Here is a 21,631-nt window from a genome sequence, read left to right on the forward strand (position 1 = left end):
ACTGGCTGTGAAACGTAGATATTTAACCACTGTGAGCCTCAGGCCTGTCGAATAGCTCTTCCCTTCACCCACATATTCTCTGATCCATATTAAAATGTTGAGCTTGTTGGGTAAAGATCCCTGGCTTTGGTTTTGTGTCGAGTTCACTCAGTGCAGCTCTGATCCCAGCAAGGCACTGTTGTATTATGAATTTGAAATCCTATGTTATTGCTGCTATAAAAAATAAGCATGTTCTCTTTAACCCAATGGTAGGGACTCTGCCCCGGTACAGTATCTGCAAATCGAGAAACTTGTTGCATGGTTCCTTCATGATTGCAAAAAGGAGCAATTATTGCTTTAAGATGAAAGGAGATTTTGGCTAACAGCTTGTATAATAACCTTCCTAAGAGCAGCGATTTTAGTTGCCTAACACAGTATACAATGACTTGCCCTCTCCCATGGAGTTCTCTTTTAATGGACACTGTAATTCTCTTTTTTGGGGGGAGGATAGAGGTACCAATGTACCATGACAGATTTCAGTTACTTGTGCACACAGAGTAACAGTCCAGCAAAGACCAGAAATAAGGGCTAGGATTTCTCTGCCTGTGAAGAGATGGGCGATCTCCTGGGTGCTGGATGCGAGGTGGCACTTGTGTCATTGCTGAGAGGTGATACCAAAAGCTGGAACACACAATGACAATGAGGTGCCCAAAAGTAGGTTCAACAAAAGTAGGGTGGAGATGGGACACAGCGGAAGGAGGCACATCATGAGATATTTGAAACAAAAAATGTGCTGTGACTGGTGGACATCTTCTGAGACTGCTTATAGCCTGTTGTGGGGGAGACCTGAATTACTGCCGCCTGAAGGATAGTCTCAGGAAGGTTCGGATATGTGCCCTTGGGAACAGAATAACCATGTTACAGCTTTCACAACTTGGTATTGGTAAGGTTAATAGCTTTGCTAAGAGCCACTCTGCAAGGGAAGCTGAGGAGATGAGCCCAGCTGCTGGATGCCACTCTTTGTAGCTGGTCCAGAGCAATGTTTGTGCTCTTGAGGTCGCTTGTTTAAAGGGTGGAGTAGAGATGATTATTTTTACAGAGTTTATGTTGTCTCTGTTCTGTTGTCAGGCTTGGCACTTCCCTAATTAGGCTGTGTTCGTTTCATGCATGAGATATCAGGCCCTAGTTTGTATATGACTTGGCAAAATCAGGCAGATCTTAACCTCCTGTTTCTTGGAGCCACAAGACCTAATATCTACAAAACTTTTCCAACAGCCTGTTGAAAGCATTGCTCTTGGCACATGCTCCTTAGCATAAACCAGAAGCAAATTTCCAGGCTGTCTGACCAGATCTTGAATCTAACCTTTTGCAGGACTTTTCTGTGCAACAGTCCTAAATGGAGAAGGCTAGTGGGCTGGCCAGTTACATTTATAGCTGATTTTTGGCATGGGTTTAATTTTATTAAATACAGATGTTATTCTGTGGTTTAGCTCCTAAATCTGTCTGCTTGAGAAAACAGCCATTTTCCCAGTGACTTGGTCTCAGTGGTTAGACCAAGAACTGGGCACTAAGCCATATTTATATACACTGAGTTTCCACTGATGAATAATTTAAAATAGTTTTCAGTGGCAGTGAAATGATAACTTGGAGAACAAATCCCATTCCTTCTTTACAGTGATTTGTGACTGCAGTTTGCAGAAGCAGAAAGTTCAAGTTGCTTAGAGATATAAAAAAGTTTCAAGAAATGAAAAACTTCTCATCTGATAGCCCTTTAGGTTTCCCCTCCCTTTTTCCTCAATGCTTCCAGAATTAACAGGACATGATAAGACATGTGTGCTTGGATATACAGCCAAAATACCCTGAGCTGTGGTTTCCAGGCATAGCTGGGGTAATGCTTGACTTTCCCTACCTTTTCGTTTATTGCAATCATCCAAAAGACTTCATTTCTGTCCAAACAGTTCCATAAACAAATAAGAGTTGTCTGGTCTATCATAGAATCATAGAATCATAGAATAGTTTGGGTTGGAAGGGACCTCTAAAGGTCATCTAGTCCAACCCCCCTGCCATGGGCAGGGACATCTTCCACTAGATCAGGTTGCTCAGAGCCCCGTCCAGCCTGACCTTGAATGTTTCCAGGGAGGGGGCATCTACCACCTGTCTGGGCAACCTGTTCCAGTGCTTCACCACCCTCAGCGTAAAAAATTTCTTCCTTATGTCCAATCTAAATCTACCCTCTTTCAGTTTAAAGCCCTTCCCCCTTGTCCTGTCGCAACAGGCCCTGCTAAAAAGTCTGTCCCCATCTTTCTTATAAGCCCCCTTTAAGTACTGATAGGCTGCAATAAGGTCTCCCCAAAGCCTTCTCTTCTCCAGGCTGAACAACCCCATCTCTCTCAGCCTTTCTTCATAGGAGAGGTGTCCCATCCCCCTGATCATTTCTGTGGCCCTCTTCTGGACCCGCTCCAACAGGTCCGTGTCTTTCTTATGCTGAGGGCTCCAGAGCCGGATGCAGTACTCCAGGTGGGGTCTCACCAGAGCAGAGTAGAGGGGCAGAATCACCTCCCTTGACCTGCTGGCCACGCTTCTTCTGATGCAGCCCAGGATACGATTGGCCTTCTGGGCTGCGAGCGCACATTGCTGACTCATGTCCAGCTTTTCATCCACCAGTACCCCCAAGTCCTTCTCGGCAGGGCTGCTCTCAAGCCCTTCATCCCCCAGCCTGTATTGATACTGGGGGTTGCCCCGACCCAGGTGCAGGACCTTGCACTTGGCCTTGTTGAACCTCATGAGGTTCACACAGGCCCACTTCTCGAGCTTGTCCAGGTCCCTCTGAATAGCATCCCGTCCCTATGGCGTGTCGACCACACCACTCAGCTTGGTGTCATCCGCAAACTTGCTGAGGGTGCACTTGATCCCACTGTCTATGTCATTGATGAAGATATTAAACAGTACCGGTCCCAGTACGGACTCCTGCGGGACGCCACTCATCACCAGTCTCCATCTGGACATTGAGCCGTTGACCACTACCCTCTGGATGCGACCATCTAACCAATTCCTCACCCACCGGACAGTCCACCCATCAAATCCATACCTCTCCAGTTTAGAGAGAAGGATGTTGTGGGGGACCATGTCAAAGGCCTTATAGAGGTCCAGATAGACGACATCTGTAGCCCTTCCCGTGTCCACTGATGTAGTCCCTCCTTCATAGAAGGCCACTAGGTTAGTCAGGCAGGACTTGCCCTTGGTGAAGCCATGCTGGCTGTCTCGAATCACCTCCCTGTCCTCCATGTGCCTTAGCATAGCTTCCAGGAGGATCTGCTCCATGATCTTCCCAGGCACAGAGGTGAGGCTGACTGGCCTGTAGTTCCCTGGGTCTTCCTTTTTTCCCTTTTTAAAAATGGGGGTTATGTTTCCCCTTTTCCAGTCAGCGGGAACTTCACCGGACTGCCACGACTTCTCAAGTACGATGGATAGTGGCTTAGCAACTTCATAGTTGAGAACTGCTGGTTTAGGAGACACAGCAGTAGGGCCTCACTGTCCTCTTGGTAAAAATAAAACCACTGAGGCAGCGTTGCCCTGTGCATGTGGTCAGTGGTGGTTCTCCTTTCGTGTAGCCAGAGGAGAGAAAGTTCTGCTTGCTGATATTGTTGGATGAGGCACCCTTTGCAATTTGTTGTGGTTGTTCTTGCTTTAGCCAAAGGCTGTTATCCAGTAAGGAAAATTAAAATCTTGCCACTAGAAATTAGCCTCATATTTTGACCTTTAGGGACACTGCCTCTGAGAGGGCTGATGACTATCAAGAGCTTGGGTCTCCAGAAAGGGAAGAGTCCTGGTATCAGGATGGATATGCTATGGCAGGCCAGAGACTTTCCAGTCAGTTTTGAACCAGGCTCACGGCTATCTGGGGCCTTCAGAAATGCATTGTCCTAGAAAACCTGCCCTTAGGTACCATACAATCAGGCACAGGAGAGCAATGCCTTGAGTGAATTTCATTTGCTGTTTTGTTTCATCCCAGCCATCCCTAAGCTGTTTTCAGCTATTTGTGTCTCTCGCATAAAAGCCATTCCTCTTGGAGAGTGCACCTCTCACTGTGGTGAGAAGCCAGGCTCCTTTCCTCACTGGAGCAGGTACACACGTGGTTTCTTTCTAGGAGCATTTGAAATCCTTGAATTCAAATGCATGTGTCAAGTGTCTCTTCCCTGGCTGTACAGACCCTGGGGGGCAGGCTGAGAACGGGGGACAGCTCCTCACTCCCCTGGCAAGCCCTAGGAAGAGCAAAGGAGCTCGTGGTATATCCAGCTGCTCCCAGCAGCACTTGGCTTTCTGTTTCTGCGTGCAGTCCCCTCGAGGGCTGCCCTGCCTATGAAAAACAGAAAGTCATCGAGGACTTCAGAGCCTCTCAGAAACTACCGCATGACCCCGAGGCCCTTCCGTGTGCCCTATGTCTCATGTCCTGGCAAGGGAATAGATACCCGAAGGGCTCCAGCCCAGATTAGCAGTTCTGGATGTCTTCGTGCCTCTCCATCCATCATGCATTTCTGTAGCTCCTTCTGGCAAGGCAGCTGGGCAGACCTAATGGCTGTGAGCAGCATGGACAAGGTTGTCCCCTGCGAGTGTTCAGCCTTTCATTTCTGGGTCAATGCAGGTGTTTGGCTTGTTTGCGCGGCTCCATGTAAGCGCGCGGCGCGTGCAAACAGCTCTGCCTCTGCTCCGCCAGATCCCATTCCCAGAACCAGCACAGGCTCTGTAGCCTGGTAGGGTTTCAAGTGTTTTCATCTATTCCTATTTATGTTAAAGCCATTTATCTTTTCTGTGGCATTTATTCCGGGACTAGACTTGGAGCCCTTAGGGAGAGGATCAGAGTAGCACTTACTGAATGGGAGGAAACGTGTGAGTGTTGGGAAGTTGTGGTGGGTTGACCCTGGCTGGACGCCAGGTGCCCACCAAAGCCGCTCTATCACTCCCCTCCTCAGCTGGACATGGGAGAGAAAATATAACAAAAGGCTCATGGGTCGAGATAAGGGCAGGGAGAGATCATTCACCAATTACCGTCACGGGCAAAACAGACTCGACTTGGGGAAATTAGTTTAATTTATTACCAATCAAATCAGAGTAGGATAATGAGAAATAAAACCAGTGCACATGGACTGTGCTGCTATTGTGGGGCTTGGTCTCAACCCTGCACGTGTCACCCCAACAACTGTTACTGCTTTTTTGTATTGTGATAGTCCTTTAGCTTAGTATGGATCAGGCCACATCATGGCAGAATCTGCTCCATCTTACCAACAGCCCAAGTCCTGATGGCGCTTACAGTCTGGCTTCAGCAGCAGAGCGGAGTATCCTACTTTCTTAAGTGGTATTTGCTTTATGTGCCTACTTACTAGGAGTTTTCTTGCAGGTTAAAGGATGAAAAATGGATGAATGTCCAAGTGGGGGATATAATAAAACTAGAAAACAACAACTTTGTGACGGTGAGTACAGTTTCTCTCCATCCTGCTCACAGTTAGTCTCTGTAATTACTCTTATCACTCACAAGCAAATTAGTCAGTAGTGATGATAACTGCCTCAGAGACCTGCAGTGTTCAGAAACCACAAGTAGCATTGAAGTGCCATTGCCCTCTGACTGTGTGAACTCATGCGAAGTCTGTCTGTTCGTGTTCAGGCTGATCTACTGTTACTGTCGAGCAGCGAGCTGCACAGCCTGACATATATCGAGACAGCTGAACTGGACGGGTAAGTGAGCCTGGCCCTTGGGCGCAATCGCTGCTGCCAGTGCAAGGCCAAATCTTGTGTGGTGACCTTGGATGCTGCAAGCTTACCTGCAATAGCTTTTGTAGCAAGAGTTTCCTAATATGTAGACTAAACTTTGGGTAGGTATCTTGAAAATTATGTCTTCTGGTGGAGACTTTTTCCTCTTTCAGTGCAAATGTCATGTGAGGAGGGGACTTTTCCTTTTATTTTTAGTGACAGTTCTTCTAACACTGAGAGTTAGTTTGAAATGTGTTCCTGCAATATCCCAGGTCACTAGCAGAAACTTTCTTATCTCCCTTAGTCTTTTCTGTTAGCCAGTTTATCTGGGTGAGTTAATCACAATGAATAGCTCCAGTAATCTCCTTTGGACTGCCATACCATAATATTAATGCATGCACACTGCAAAGGCTTCCAAACGTTGCTCATTCCAGGGCACAGCTGGCCACAAGTCAGAGGGTTACAACTAATTTGTATTAATTGGAATAAACTGGAGCTGACCATCTTTATGACCCAATTTGCATTACCTTTTCTGCATTGCCCGAAACTAGCATCAGCTTGAAGGACTAAGCAAGACTAGAGAGAGATCAAGAAATCGTGTCTCTCCCAAGACCCTACAGACAGCCCTCTGGACTTTCCCTGTCTGATTTCTGCTGAAAGTGAGCTTGTAGTTCTTGTACATGCAAGTGCCAGGGAACACTTTTAGGAGGCCTTGAACAAATGTAGTGTTTCTTTGACATTGCATTTCAAACTCATCTCCCCAGCTAGCTAGCCCCAGGACTTCAGTACTCTTCAGGACCAGAATACCATGGGAGAAGATCCAGAGCTCTCCTATATGCTCAGATACCTCAGGGTTGAGTGTCGTATGAGTGGCAGTATAGACAGTGAGCTGCTCAGGGAGCTTAGATGCCTGGTCTTGCACTTTGTGGTGAAAGTGAGAAAACAGAGCCACCTCACCCTCTTTGGTACCATGATACCATGTCCAGAATTTCTCTGACCTGCCTGTCTTTGCAACTGAAAGAGACAACTACACCCTTTGGCCAGGTAAGAAAGGCCCATGATGGCATGGTCCATCAGATGTCTAAGGAAGAAGACTGTCCTCAAGAACAGAAGTGACTTTCAGGGAGAGATGGACTCATTCCTTTTTGTCTCATATAATTTGTTACAGTGAAACAAACCTCAAGGTGAAGCAGGCACTGACAGTCACTGCAGAGCTTGGAGTTCTTCAGAAACTGAGAGTTCAATGGTGAGTCTACATAGAAAATTCACTTTCCAAAGGATTTGCCCAAACACCAGAGTCCAGAGAGTGCCTAGGAGTCTTGCTTCCAGGCTGTCCTCTACTCACTGCTAGGACTCCTCTGAATGCAGTGGCAGGAAAACAGAATGGGCACATTGCAGTCTGTACAACAGATATCAACAGCATATGTAGAGAAAGAGTTCCCCCTTTGCTTGCAGGTCTCTCGGTGCCATGTAAGGCTATTACCTGAAACTCCATTGGTGGGAATTCTCCTTCTGGCTGCACACTTTTCTTTATTATCTGTCTGTACATGTTGAGACTGCCAACCTCGAACTTCAATACAAGAGTTTGTGTAATTGCACAGTGGAAACAATTTTCCCCAAACTTCACGCTTAGTTCTGATCTCAAAATATTTTCACAATGCACTTCTACATTGATGCAGCAACGCTGATGCATTGATTACATTTGGCTTCTGAGCGGCTGCACTTTCCAGACACTGTGCTGACCTGAGGACTAACTCTGCTCTGTGCACACAGGACAGGTGAATAGCTCCCAGCCTGAAGCCTTGCCCTGCCAGCATTTCTCTCCTCTCTCAATGCCTCAATAAAGACTGCATTCTAAGATATTTAAAGACCAGCAGTGCAGATGTGGTTAACAGGCAAGGTGTCCTTTCTTAGCACTGTTTTGTATATCAAATGTATAGCAGCACTGTCGTGGTTTCGGCAGGGGTAGAGTTAATTTCCTTCCTAGTAGCTGGTACAGTGCTGTGTTTTGGATTTAGGAGGAGAACAATGTTGATAACACACCGATGTTTTAGTTGTTGCTAGGTAGTGCTTACACTAGTCAAGGACTTTTCAGCTTCCCATGCTCTACCGACTGAGAAGGCTGGAGGTGCACAAGAAGCTGGGAGGGGGGCACAGCCAGGACAGCTGACCCAAACTGGCCAAAGGGATATTCCATACCATGTGACGTCATGCTCAGTACATAAACTGGGGGAAAGCTGGCCGGGGGGGCCGCTGCTCGGGGACTGGCTGGGCATCGGTTGGCAGGTGGTGAGCAATTGCACTGTGCAACACTTGCTTTGTGTATTAGTATTATTACATTATTATTGTTGTAGTTATTATTTTATTTCAATTATTAAACTGTTTTTATCTCAACCCACGAGTTTTTCTCACTTGTGCTCTTCCAATTCTCTCCCCCATCCCACTGTGGGGGGGGGAGGGAGGGAGGAGTGAGTGAGCGGCTGCGTGGTGCTCAGTTGCTGACTGAGATTAAAACACAACAGTCCTTTTTGGCACCCAATGTGGGGCATGAAGGGTTCAAGATAATAACAGATTAACCGGAGTGTATTAAGGAATTTATATCTGTTAATAGTTGTGGGTCACAATGTTGGTTTCTCTGTTCTCGATATTGATTTGTCTAATCTGCATGGTGCTCATTTTTTTGCTGTACATGTTAAAAATTAGTGTTGGTTTTTGCAGTTTGCTGTGGTCTGCAGTCATTAGTGATGTTCCACTTGGGAGGTTTATTTTTAAAACATTGACCTTGGGCTTAATTTGGTATCTGAATTTCACAATGAAGCCGTTACTGTACCACGGATACCATTTCGTGGAGACAACTAGCAATTACAGTAACTTGTCTGAGAGTTTTTTTACGGAGGAAATGCAGAATGGCAGTGTCACTACCTTCTTCTATGATGTTCCCTCCTTCATTACAGTAACTTTTCAGTATCTTGAACAGCCTTGGGTAGTTAAGATACTTCTATTAATACTTCTTGGGAATATTGTTTTGGTTTTGTCTAAGGTTAATAAGCAATTTAAGAATATCATCCAGAGATCTGCCCCAAGGCTGGATACTTACGAGTGGCAGGGTGTGTGGGACAAGATAGGCAAGTACCAAGGCCAATGGGCACCCCCAGTGTTTTGGAACTTCAGCCCTGAGCAAGTGCAGAATCCTGAAAAGTTAGTAGAATATTTGGACAAAGTATGCTGTCACCCTGGCAACTCCAGAGAGATGCAGATCATTGCAACGTGCTGGGGCCTGGCCCATGCCTACCGAGCCCTGTTCAACACCATTCAGTACCCTCAAAGGGAAGAGAAGGTCTCTGGATCTGACGGTAAAACGACACGCCCTGTGGCCACTCAGACCCGGGCAACACGCCCTGCGGCCACTCCAACCCCAGCGACACGCCGTGCAGCCACTCAGACCCCAGCAATATGCACTGCAGTTACTCATACGCCGGCAACAGGCCCTGCGGCCACTCCAACCCCGGCGACATGCACTGCAGCCACTCCAACCCCGGCGACAGGTCCTGCGGCCACTCAGACCCCGGTGACATGCACTGCAGCTACTCAGACTCCAGCAACAGGCCCTGCGGCCACTCAGACCCCGGCGACATGCACTGCGGCCACTCCAACCCCGGCGACATGCACTGCAGCCACTCCAACCCCGGCGACAGGTCCTGCGGCCACTCAGACCCCGGTGACATGCACTGCAGCTACTCAGACTCCAGCAACAGGCCCTGCGGCCACTCAGACTCCGGTGACATGCACTGCGGCCACTCAGACCCCAGCGACACGCCCTGTGGCTGAACCAAAGAACCAGCCTGTGCCGGTATCAGTCGCCCCTGTACACAAGAAGAAATTTTGGAAGCGGAAGTCGGCTCGTTTAGTAAGGGAGGAAGAAGCTTCTTCTAAAAGGGGACTGGAGGAAGAAGTGTACGAGACAGATGACCCTAGAGAAGGGCCATCACGAGAACGGGAGGAGGAGAGCCGGCCGCTGATCGGGGAGGAAGAAGAGGAAGAACTCATAAACGAGGCAGTGACCACCCAATCTCTATCCCTGAGTGAGCTGCGAGATATACGAAAAGATTTCAGCCGTCGTCCAGGCGAGCATGTTGTCACCTGGCTGCTCCGATGCTGGGATAATGGGGCCAGTAGCCTGGAATTAGAGGGTAGGGAAGCCAAGCAGCTGGGATCCCTTTCTAGGGAAGGGGGCATTGACAAAGTAATTGGAAAAGGGACACGAGTCCTCAGCCTTTGGAGGCGACTCTTGTCAGGCGTGAAGGGAAGGTATCCCTTCAAGGAAGATGTCATATGTCGCCCAAGCAAGTGGACCACCATGGAGAAGGGTATCCAGTTTCTGAGGGAATTAGCTGTGCTGGAGGTGATTTATGGTGACCTGAGCAATGAACAGCTATCCAAAGATCCAGACGAAGTCAAGTGCACACGACCCATGTGGCGGAAGTTTGTATGGAGCACACCATCATCATATGCCACCTAATTTGCAGTGATGACCTGGAAAGATGGAGAGGAACAAACGGTGGATGAATTGGCTGGTCAACTCCGGCAATATGAGGAAAGTCTCTCTTCCTCCCTCGTCTCGGCTGTGGAGAAACTGTCCGAAAAACTGTCCCGGGAGTTCCAGAAATTCAAAGAGGATAGGTCCTACTCCTCACCTGTACGGACCAGTATCTCGGCTATTAGGAGTCAGCGTTCTTTTGCTCGAGAGAGAGGGTATAAAGGGTACACACCACAGGGCACCCTATGGTTTTACCTGCGTGACCACGGAGAGGACATGAGGAAGTGGGATGGAAAACCTACCTCAGCCCTAGGGGCACGGGGACGCGAGTTGCAAGGGAAAACAATCACAGAAGGGGGTTCTTCCAGGAAAATTGCTGCTCCAGTTTCCAGCGGGCAGTTCCCCAGACAGAGTAGAAGGGCTGATCTTACTCCTGATCTTAATGAAGAAACTTCGGACTCGTACGTACAAGAAATGAGAAACGAGTACTGTGATGAGGACTAGAGGGGCCCTGCCTCCAGCCAGGGGGAGGAAAGGGACAACCGGGTTTACTGGACTGTGTGGATTCGGTGGCCAGGCACATCGGACCCGTAGGAGTATAAGGCTCTAGTGGACACCGGTGCACGGTGTACCCTAATGCCATCAAGCTATATAGGGGCAGAACCCATCTGTATTTCTGGGGTGACGGGGGGATCCCAACAGCTAACTGTATTGGAAGCCGAAGTAAGTCTAACTGGGAATGGGTGGCAGAAGCACCCCCTTGTGACTGGCCCAGAGGCTCCGTGCATCCTTGGCATAGACTACCTCAGGAGAGGGTATTTCAAGGACCCAAAAGGGTACCGGTGGGCTTTTGGTAGAGCTGCCTTGGAGACGGAGGAAATTAAACAGCTGTCCACCTTGCCTGGTCTCTCGGAGGACCCCTCTGTTGTGGGGTTGCTGAAGGTCGAAGACGAACAGGTGCCGATCGCTACCACCACAGTGCACCGGCGGCAATATCGCACCGAGACTCCCTGATTCCCATCCATGAGCTGATTCGTCGACTGGAGAGCCAAGGAGTGATCAGCAAGACTCGCTCACCCTTTAACAGTCCCATATGGCCAGTGCAGAAGTCTAATGGAGAGTGGAGACTAACAGTAGACTATCGTGGCCTAAATGAAGTCACGCCACCGCTGAGTGCTGCTGTGCCGGACATGCTAGAACTTCAATATGAACTGGAGTCAAAGGCAGCCAAGTGGTATGCCACAATTGATATTGCTAACACGTTCTTCTCAATCCCTTTGGCAGCAGAGTGCAGGCCACAGTTTGCTTTCACTTGGAGGGGCGTCCAGTACACCTGGAACCAACTGCCCCAGGGGTGGAAACACAGCCCCACCAGTTGCCATGGACTGATCCAGACTGCACTGGAATAGGGTGAGGCTCCGGAACACCTGCAATCCATTGATGACATCATCGTGTGGGGCAACACAGCAGGAGAAGTTTTTGAAAAAGGGAAGGAAATAGTCCAAATCCTGCTGAAGGCCGGTTTTGCCATAAAACAAAGTAAGGTCAAGGGACCTGCACAGGAGATCCAGTTTTTAGGAATAAAATGGCAAGATGGACGTCATCAGATCCCAATGGATGTGATCAACAAAATAACAGCCATGTCTCCACCAACTAGCAAAAAGGAAACACAAGCTTTCTTAGGCGTCGTGGGTTTTTGGAGAATGCACATTCCAAATTACAGTCTGATTGTAAACCCTCTCTATCAAGTGACCCGGAAGAAGAACGATTTCAAATGGGGCCCTGAGCAATGACAAGCTTTTGAACAAATTAAACGGGAGATAGTTCATGCAGTAGCCCTGGGGCCAGTCCGGGCAGGGCAAGATGTAAAAAATGTGCTCTACACCGCAGCCGGGGAGAATGGCCCTACCTGGAGCCTCTGGCAGAAAGCACCAGGGGAGACTCGAGGTCGACCCCTAGGGTTTTGGAGTCGGGGATACAGAGGATCCGAGGCCCGCTATACTCCAACTTAAAAAGGAGATATTGGCAGCATATGAAGGGGTTCGAGCTGCTTCAGAAGTGATCGGCACTGAAGCACAGCTCCTCCTGGCACCCCGACTGCCGGTGCTAGGCTGGATGTTCAGAGGGAGGGTCCCCTGTACACATCATGCAACTGATGCTACATGGAGTAAGTGGGTCACACTGATCACACAACGGGCTCGAATAGGAAACCCCAGTTGCCCAGGAATCCTGGAAGTGATCATGGATTGGCCAGAAGGCAAAGACTTTGGAATATCGCCAGAGGAGGAGGTGACGCGTGCTGAGGAGGCCCCAATGTATAATGAACTCCCAGAAAATGAGAAGCAATATGCCCTGTTCACTGATGGGTCCTGTCGTCTTGTGGGAAAGCATCGGAGGTGGAAAGCTGCTGTATGGAGTCCTATGTGACAAGTTGTAGAAACGGCTGAAGGAGAAGGTGAATCGAGCCAATTTGCAGAAGTAAAGGCCATCCAGCTGGCTTTAGGCATTGCTGACCGAGAAAAGTGGCCAGTGCTCTATCTGACTCATGGATGGTGGCAAATGCCCTGTGGGGGTGGTTGCAGCAATGGAAGTGGAGCAACTGGCAGCGCAGAGGCAAACCCATCTGGGCTGCTGCATTGTGGCAAGATATTGCTGCCCGGGTGGAGAACCTGGTTGTAAAAGTCCATCACGTACATGCTCACATACCCAAGAGTCGGGCCACTGAAGAACATCAAAACAACCAGCAGGTGGATCAGGCTGCTAAGATTGAATTGGCTCAGGTGGATCTGGACTGGCAACATAAGGGTGAATTATTTCTAGCTCGGTGGGCCCATGACACCTCAGGTCACCAAGGAAGAGATGCAACATACAGATGGGCTCGTGATCGAGGGGTGGACTTGACCATGGACACTATTGCGCAGGTTATCCATGAATGCGAAACATGCGCTGCAATCAAGCAAGCCAAGCGGTTAAAGCCCCTCTGGCATGGAGGACGATGGCCGGAATATAAATATGGGGAGGCCTGGCAGACTGATTATATCACACTCCCACAAACCCGCCAAGGCAAGCGCCATGTGCTTACAATGGTGGAGGCAACCACCGGATGGCTGGAAACATATCCCGTGCCCCATGCCACTGCCCGGAACACTATCCTGGGCCTTGAAAAGCAAGTCCTATGGCGACATGGCACCCCAGAAAGAATTGAGTCAGACAACGGGACTCGTTTCCAAAACAACCTCATAGACACCTGGGCCAAAGAGCACGGCATTGAGTGGGTGTATCACATCCCCTATCATGCACCAGCCTCCAGGAAAATTGAATGATACAATGAACTGTTAAAGACTACACTGAGAGCAATGGGTGGCGGGACATTCAAACATTGGGCTACACATTTAGCAAAGGTCACCTGGTTAGTCAACACGAGGGGATCTGCCAATCGAGCAGGCCCTGCCCAGTCAGAACTTTTACGTACTGTAGATGGGAATAAAGTCCCTGTAGTGCACGTAAAAAATATGTTGGGGAAAACAGTTTGGGTTATTCCTGCCTCGGGCAAAGGCAAACCCATCCGTGGGATTGCTTTTGCTAAAGGACCTGGGTGCGCTTGGTGGATAATGCGGAAGGATGGGGAAGTCCGATGTGTACCTCAAGGGGATTTGATTTTGGGTGAGAATAGCCAATGATCTGAATTATGTGATGTTAAGTGCTACATAATATTATATGCCATACTAGTGATATTACAATAAGAATCACCCAGATTAATGAAGAATGAACTTTGATGAAACCAAGCAAAGCACAGCGATGATGGAACCAGAACTGACTTCAACATGAAACAATCCAACACCACATACCATCTCCATCTTTCCTGCCCTGGAAGATAATTACGACAGATGGAGCCCAAAGTCATGGACTAAATGAACTCACCGAACATTTTAGAGGGACGGCCCACAGACTAAGGGAATGATATCTGTGTGTGTGTATACATATTTGTTAAAAGAAACCCAGGAAAAGGGGTGGTGATTAATGGAAATGTACTGGAAAATATGAGACTTGAGCACGACGTAGATGGTATAGAATAAGGGGTGGATATTGTCCTGGTTTCGGCAGGGATAGAGTTAATTTCCTTCCTAGTAGCTGGTACAATGCTGTGTTTTGGATTTAGGAGGAGAACAAAGTTGATAACGCACCGATGTTTTAGTTGTTGCTAGGTAATGCTTACACTAGCCAAGGACTTTTTAGTTTTCCATGCTCTACCGACTGAGAAGGCTGGAGGTGCACAAGAAGCTGGGAGGGGGGCACAGCCAAACTGACCAAAGGGACATTCCATGCCATGTGACGTCATGCTCAGTACATAAACTGGGGAAAGCTGGCCGGGGGGGCCGCTGCTCGGGGACTGGCTGGGCATCGGTCGGCGGGTGGTGAGCAATTGCACTGTGCATCACTTGCTTTGTGTATTAGTATTAGTATTATTATTACATTATTATTGTTATTATTATTTTATTTCAATTATTAAACTGTTTTTATCTCAACCCACGAGTTTTTCTCACTTCTACTCTTCCAATTCTCTCCCCCATCCCACCGTGGGGGAGGGGTGGAGGAGTGAGCGAGTGGCTGTGTGGTGCTCAGTTGCCGACTGAGGTTAAACCACAAGAAGCACATATACAGAAAGGAGCCAGACCTGCTGAAAACAGAATACTCCATGCTCACACATCATCTGTCTGCAGAGAGAGGATGGGGGAACAGACCAAGTGGTGTTAGTCATGCTTTACAGTGCCCTGCTGTCTTAGATATTAGGGCAGGATTATGGGAAGAGTCAGTATGGAAAGGGGTGGAGTGAGTGCTGCTGTCTTTGGAACTTCTCAAGGACTGCAGGCTCTCAGGAAATATTTTTGGAGAAAGAGGAAAAATAATTTTAAAAATCCTCTGAAATAGCTAGATGATTCCAGGACAAATGGTGGGTATGTGGCAGAGAATTAGCATAGCTGGGACTGTCTCTGGTAGAACCATCCAAAGGCATGGGCTTTTCTTTTGCTTTCTACATCGAGGTTTTATACAATAATGTGTGTGGTCTCAGCTGAGTGTCAGCTCAGTACATCAGGATTTCTCTGAAGTGATGGCTGAGGTTCTGAGTGTTTTAGGTCTTGAGAAATATGTTTTTGCAGGTGCAGTTAGATGCTTTATGTTAATAGTCAGAGTGGCATGCCTTAATTATTTTCTGAAGAGGCTGCAGTATCAATTTGTAAGCAAAATATTCATCTTAAATAATTTTTCAAGCATTTTCTGTGTAATGCTTATCTAAGGATCCTGCATTCTTGAAAGTGCATAATTAAAAAATGTTTCAAAATCTTTTGGAAAATTAAAACTTTTCTTATCAAATATTTATTTTTCCTTGAAATCTCTATTTTAGTTATGTTATAAATAAAAGTGGCCTCTTCGCAATACTTAAAATGAATAAAATGTTTCCCAGGATGATTTATATTTGGCAGAGTACTGGGAAGAGTGCCTAGAATCAGACCCAGCCATGCATTTCCCTAGCAAACCTCTGTAATAGTATTTAAATATTTATGTAACTCTTTATCTAATTACTTCTTAAGACAGGAAGAGAGGAAAGGGTTGAGCAGCTAATACAGGTACTCAGTGGAATGCTTAATGTGAGTTATGTTTGTTGACATCGCAATGGTTCAGATAAGGAAGATGCTTGCAAAACACTCAACTTCTTTATTTGATTTGGAGAAATGGGAGATCAGAAAGGAAACAATATTTTTCAGTTACCCACTACTTATCACATGTAGACTTTGCAGTATTTACCTCTTTCAGGTGAAATGCATTCAGATATCTTCTTGCTGTTAATGGGAGAAGGAGACAGGAGGCACAGTGCCTTGCTGAGATATCTTCAGCTGCAGAGTTATGGGGTCAGTGCAGGTATATTGGGTGAATCTCTAGAGCTTCTCACTTTTTTGTGATCGGTCTAATTTGGATGAATCTCTTCTCATCTCAAAATCAGCATATCAGTAACCCAGACCCATCTGCTTACTAGAAAGCAGATTTGGATGTTAACACACAAGGTACTCACACGAGCGTTGTCCCATAGATAGCATGAGGAGAGGCACAGTCTTCCTAGTGAGGGATCATGCCCTGGTTTTAGTTCACCAAAGTTTCATTGTGTTGTGTTTCAGATTGCACTGCAAGGCCTCTGTTTTCTTTGGGCTTTTCAAGGGTTGCAAGGGCTGTAATGAGACAGGTCTGGTTACTGTAGACTTTTAGAAATTATGGAGTACATGTCTAATTGTTCTTGGATTAACTAGATGATAAAACATAAGATCAGCATAGTTGTTAGCATGAGCTCTGATGTCATGTGTCACAGAATTTCCGAATCACTTCATCTTTCAAGTCTGATGATTTGTCTGTCCTAGAGTAGAGCTACTTTTCTATGAAAAGAACATCCATTCTTGATTTTAAAATTTGCAGTGGTGGAGACTACCACAATACTTAAAGTTGTACTTTTTTTCTGGACTTCTCTGGATTTTGCTTCCAGTCTCTTGCACTTGGTGTGTTTTGTCTGAGAACAGCTGGAAGAGCTGTATTCTCTGCAAATGTTATTCCTTATGTAGATATTTGCAGCCTGTGATCAAAATAACTGTAATGTTCCTGCTGATTAACTGAACAGACTGAACTCTTGGAATCCCTTTCAATGAGGTGTATTTGTATTTTCCAGTTCTTTCCAATACATCCACAGGGCTCTGCTTTGAATCTTCAGATGTCAGGTGCAAATGTTGATTTAAATAATCATTTTTATACCAAAGTATCTGTGTTTACAGTTTTGTGTGAGCACATTTTATTATAAGAAATAAATATAAAGCATGGAAATAGAAACAGACTCTCCAATCACTTACAGTGTCAGCTGCATAGCTGAAGGTAGCAGTAACTTTTTTCATGTGCCACTGGGACTTACTTAAGGTATAAACAAGATGAAATTAAAAAACAGTGAACAAAGACACCTCACTTAATTACTCTCTTGCAGCCTTCATGCTATAATTTTCTCGCTTGGGGTCCTGTAGTTTTAAAGAAAATCAAATAGGAATTATGTGAGGTCAGCACTTTTATCTAAAGTTATCCAGTGACATCCTACCACTATGAACTCGCTGTGGAAGGGTTAAAAGTATGTTGCTGGTTCAACATTTCTTCTTACCCACATAAAAGGCATGGAAACTACCAGTACAAAATTGCCATGTTCAAAGAATAGGATAAATCCAAATTCATTATGGTCCATTGGATTATGACATGAATATGGGGAAGGAGAAATATCCCAAAACATCAGTAAATATAGGATGCAGGATGACAATGACAGGGTCAGGAGTGGACTGCAGCTACAGTGTGAAATATTCCCTGTCTGGGGAACAGTTGAGAATGCAGTATTGACTGACATCTTTCTGGGCCACAAAAATTTCCACCATCTTTTTGTTTTTACCTTCCTTTTACAGGTGAAGTCAAATGTGAGGCACCAAATAACAAACTGGATAAGTTCACAGGAACTCTTACTCTTCGAGGAGAGAAGTATGCCCTGGACAATGAGAAGATGTTGCTGAGGGGCTGTACTATTAGGAACACAGAGTGGTGCTTTGGTCTTGTTATTTATGCTGGTAGGTAGAAAATTTGACATGTGAATTGCAGAGCACAGCAGCATTAGCACAGAAGTACATCACACCCAGTAAGCACAAAGGAACCAAGAATTTTCCTCTTCGGAAAATATGTTTCTACCAGATACAAGAACAAAAGCAAAACAATACGTGAGATCCCTTGGCTTAACTCTAGGCTAGAAATTGTGTTTATTACAGGGGATTTTAGTCTGAGATTTTTTATAGTGGTCTATAAGAGAAAACTGGGTTGCAAATGCTACATTACAACATCCAATTCCATCTTGATTAAGTGCTTTAGTAAGCACAAGTAGCCTTTTATTTCAGAAATGCATGCAGCAAAGTACATGAGAGAAGTCTTGAACAATCAATAAGAAACAATATAAGAAATAAATCTGTTTAAGAATTAAATCTGAATTAAATCTGCCTTTACTGGTCCACACTGGGCCAACTGGAGTCTTTCTATCCCCAAGCTTGTTCAAAATTTTTCACTCTTAAGTGTATTTGGTTAAAAATTCCACATCATTTCTATGTGATTTTAATCCATATTGGAATATCAGGGTCATCAATAATATTATTGTAGACTATTAGATCTATGCTTTTTATGAGCATAAACCTTCTATTGTTTCTATACTGCTGTATATTACGTGTGAGACGATGTATAATATATCACTAATAACGGAGCAGTATCAGGTATTCTATGAAAAGTAATTAAACCTGAAAGGGAGGATTGACTGTTGAGAGAGCAGGATCAAAATCCAGAATTAATGGCTTTATGTGACTCTCTCCATATAATCTAAGGCAAGTGACTTAACCTTTTTCTGCCTAAGTTTCCCACCGGCACTGTAAACTATATGTACCTGCCTTCAAGAAAGCTTTGATGCGTATTTATGCTGTAAAGCACAGTGGGGCCTCCGAGGGAATCAGCTTTGGAACTGCTAAGCTTTATTACTAAAATTCATGAGTGTGTTTCATCTCCAGGGCCAGACACCAAACTAATGCAGAACAGTGGAAAAACAACTTTTAAACGGACAAGCATTGATCAGCTCATGAATGTCCTTGTGTTGGTGGTAAGTCTGATTAATGTATCTTCATTTCTTCAGATGTATTCATCATTTCCAGATGCTTCACCTCTTTGTCCACACAAATGAGGGAATATCAGAAGTGACTAATGATAAAAAGAAAAATTATGTAGTAATTTATTAGCAGCCTGACTTCTGCAGCACCTCTGACAGCCCATCTTGCAAAGCAAGGCGATTACATTGACAGTGTTAAGGACCTTTCTTCTGAGCTTTTCATTTGCTGTGCTCTCCCTCGCTATGCATTTTTTGGTGAGAATCACTTTGAATTGAAAAAAATTGAAAAAAAAGGCAAATGCCTTTTTTCCTTAGTAATTTTGTCATTTTTTATTTAAATAAACATTAGCAGTTCTCCCTCTTCTTCCTGATTTCTTGGCATCTTTGGTGATATCTGCATAGGACTTGGTAATTGAGTTTGTTAATTTACATAATGCCAGCTTCTGATTTAACACATTAGGGTAAAATGTTAGACATAGTCTCATTAATACTTGGAAACTGGTGTTTTTAGCAGCTGGGAAATTTGAGAACACTAATCTTATATAGTAGGCACTCTCCTCAAATTAGAAAATGGATCTCATTTGAGGTTTAAGCTTGTCAGTGGTTTTAACACATGGCAAACACTTCCAGGCAGAGGTAGTGATTCTTTTACAGAAACTCTCCCAAGATTTTACTGCTTGAGTTCAAAGCCACTCAGGGAAGGGACTACTTTGGTTGTTACTGCCAGTCTGCGGAGACATGCATTCTGATACTGCCTTATTCAATGCTGCTTGAAGAAAAGCTATTTAGTTTCAGGCTTTTGTTTTCCTTTGGGCGCAAGTTTGTCATGCTTTTTCATGCATACTGCACTGACTTCAGTTTATGACACTGGGAAGGTCTGGCCACTCCTGTGGTCACCTCTTCCCAGCAGTGCCTGCTGTTCCCTCTTCTTCCCTCCTGCCCTTGCTCTCCAGCCCAACCTGACAGCCAGGCTGGGGCATGGATCCATCCCCAGGTGCTGGAGCGAGCCCTGGGGAAGACAGAGCTCGAGGCATCCAACAGCAGCCTGCCCATCACAGCAAGGCTGTCCTGAGCTCTCCCTGCCCTCCGTGACTTTATGCCTCCTCAGCACTGGGGCTTATAGCACAAACATCTCCAAGACTGCCCCACTCTCCAACCTTGCCACTTCATCCCAGCCCCTGTCCTCCTGCTTTTTTCTCAGAATCCCAAAAGCTCTTTAGGTGGGCCCAGGGATGGGAGATGTTAGTGGACAGAGCCAGTTGTGCCTCTGTGAGACTGAAATTGTACCAAAGCAGCAGAGGTTAACCCAACTCCCAGAGCTGTGAAGTAGTGTCCTGAACATCTGCATGTGCGTATTTGCTGTAAAGCAGTGCCACAGCACAGAAAGCCACTTCAGGGTCATCTTCAAGCCCTCTTGAGTCCTTGCTCCATGTACAGTAAGGACATGCCCTTGACTTTAGTAACCTTACACCAATCTCTGCCAAGTGAAAATCTTGCTTACCATCATCAGCTTGTTTTCCTCAGTGTTTTCTTCTCTCACACTTAAGGGGACAGCAAAAACAAGCAAGGTTTCGACCTCTTACATTCAGAATTTTGCAGGTATTTGAAAAAAATACATATCTTCTTAGGTGTTCTGCTATGTTATAGCTGGAAAGGAGAAGTGACTGTGGGGTAGGGCTATGGGGGATCCACAGGGCACAGAAACGGTGCAGAAAAAAAATGAATAGGGAACTCAGAATTTAGCGTTCGATTAAGGTTTGCCAAATCTTCTTTCAAAGTCAAGGGTCCCACCCAGAGCTTTCAGCCTGTTTGGCCTCTCTTCATGAATGTGAACAAGATGAATTTTACCTCCTGACTCTGTTTTAAAAAAACTGAGCAAGTTGCAGTTGATTGCATCAGCCTCTGCCTGGGTTCTTGGGCGCTGATGGAGCCAAGTGTGTGTTTTTCTCCTTTACACATTTTTAAGGCACCTAACATTTTGGTATCTAAGTAAAGCTCTGTCCTACCCTAAAACACCAGGCTCTTTGCACACTGAAGGGGATGTGGCATCAGGTCCTCCCAGCTCACTGGGTGGTTGAAGGTTCCAAAGCACGGTCATAAAAAGAGGCAGTATATTGCGCTCTTGAGTTTGGAAATACAAAGTAGCCACAGCTTGCTATAAATAGCTCATTTTAAGTGTAATGAAACTTGTTCCATGTTAACATTGGCAAAGCTATTTTGTGTTTAATTGTCCATAAAACTTCCAGGAACAAAGCAGTGTTTAAGCACAGGAAATAAGGACAGCAGAGTTGCTACCCTGGACTTCAGGAGAGCAAACTTTAAGCTATTCAGGGAGCTATTTAGCAGAGTACCCTGGGAATCTGCTTTTGAGGGCTTAGGGGTCCACGAGTGCTGGTCACTCTTTAAGAACCACCTTGTAGAAGCACAGGAGCAGGCAATCCCATTATGTCCTAAGTAAGTCAAGCAAGCGGGGCAGAAGACCATCTTTGCTGAATAGGGAACTCCTCATGGAGCTCAAGAGGAAAAAGAAATGGTATGATCTCTGGAAGCGAGGTCAGGCTTCGCAGGAAGATTACAGAGCTGTGGTTCGTATATGCAGGGAGAAGACACAAAAGGTCAAAGCTCAATTAGATTTGAAACTGGCCAGTGTTGTGTCAGATAAC

The 21,631-nt window shown here is 45.9% G+C and overlaps 1 protein-coding gene across 1 annotated transcript in view; it reads left to right on the forward strand.

Annotated features, from left to right (window-relative positions):
• The first annotated feature begins 5,393 nt into the window (after positions 1 to 5,393).
• LOC143172199 (phospholipid-transporting ATPase ID-like) overlaps positions 5,394 to 21,631 on the forward strand; it is a 65,644-nt gene continuing 49,406 nt past the window's right edge. Inside the window, 6 exon segments of the mRNA XM_076361443.1 lie at positions 5,394 to 5,447; positions 5,639 to 5,709; positions 6,893 to 6,970; positions 7,498 to 7,502; positions 17,740 to 17,898; positions 18,874 to 18,962. Coding sequence (XP_076217558.1) covers positions 5,394 to 5,447; positions 5,639 to 5,709; positions 6,893 to 6,970; positions 7,498 to 7,502; positions 17,740 to 17,898; positions 18,874 to 18,962 — 456 coding nt within the window.

The sequence above is a fragment of the Aptenodytes patagonicus genome, chromosome W (assembly GCF_965638725.1).
Source record: "Aptenodytes patagonicus chromosome W, bAptPat1.pri.cur, whole genome shotgun sequence".
Taxonomy (NCBI): Eukaryota; Metazoa; Chordata; class Aves; order Sphenisciformes; family Spheniscidae; genus Aptenodytes; species Aptenodytes patagonicus.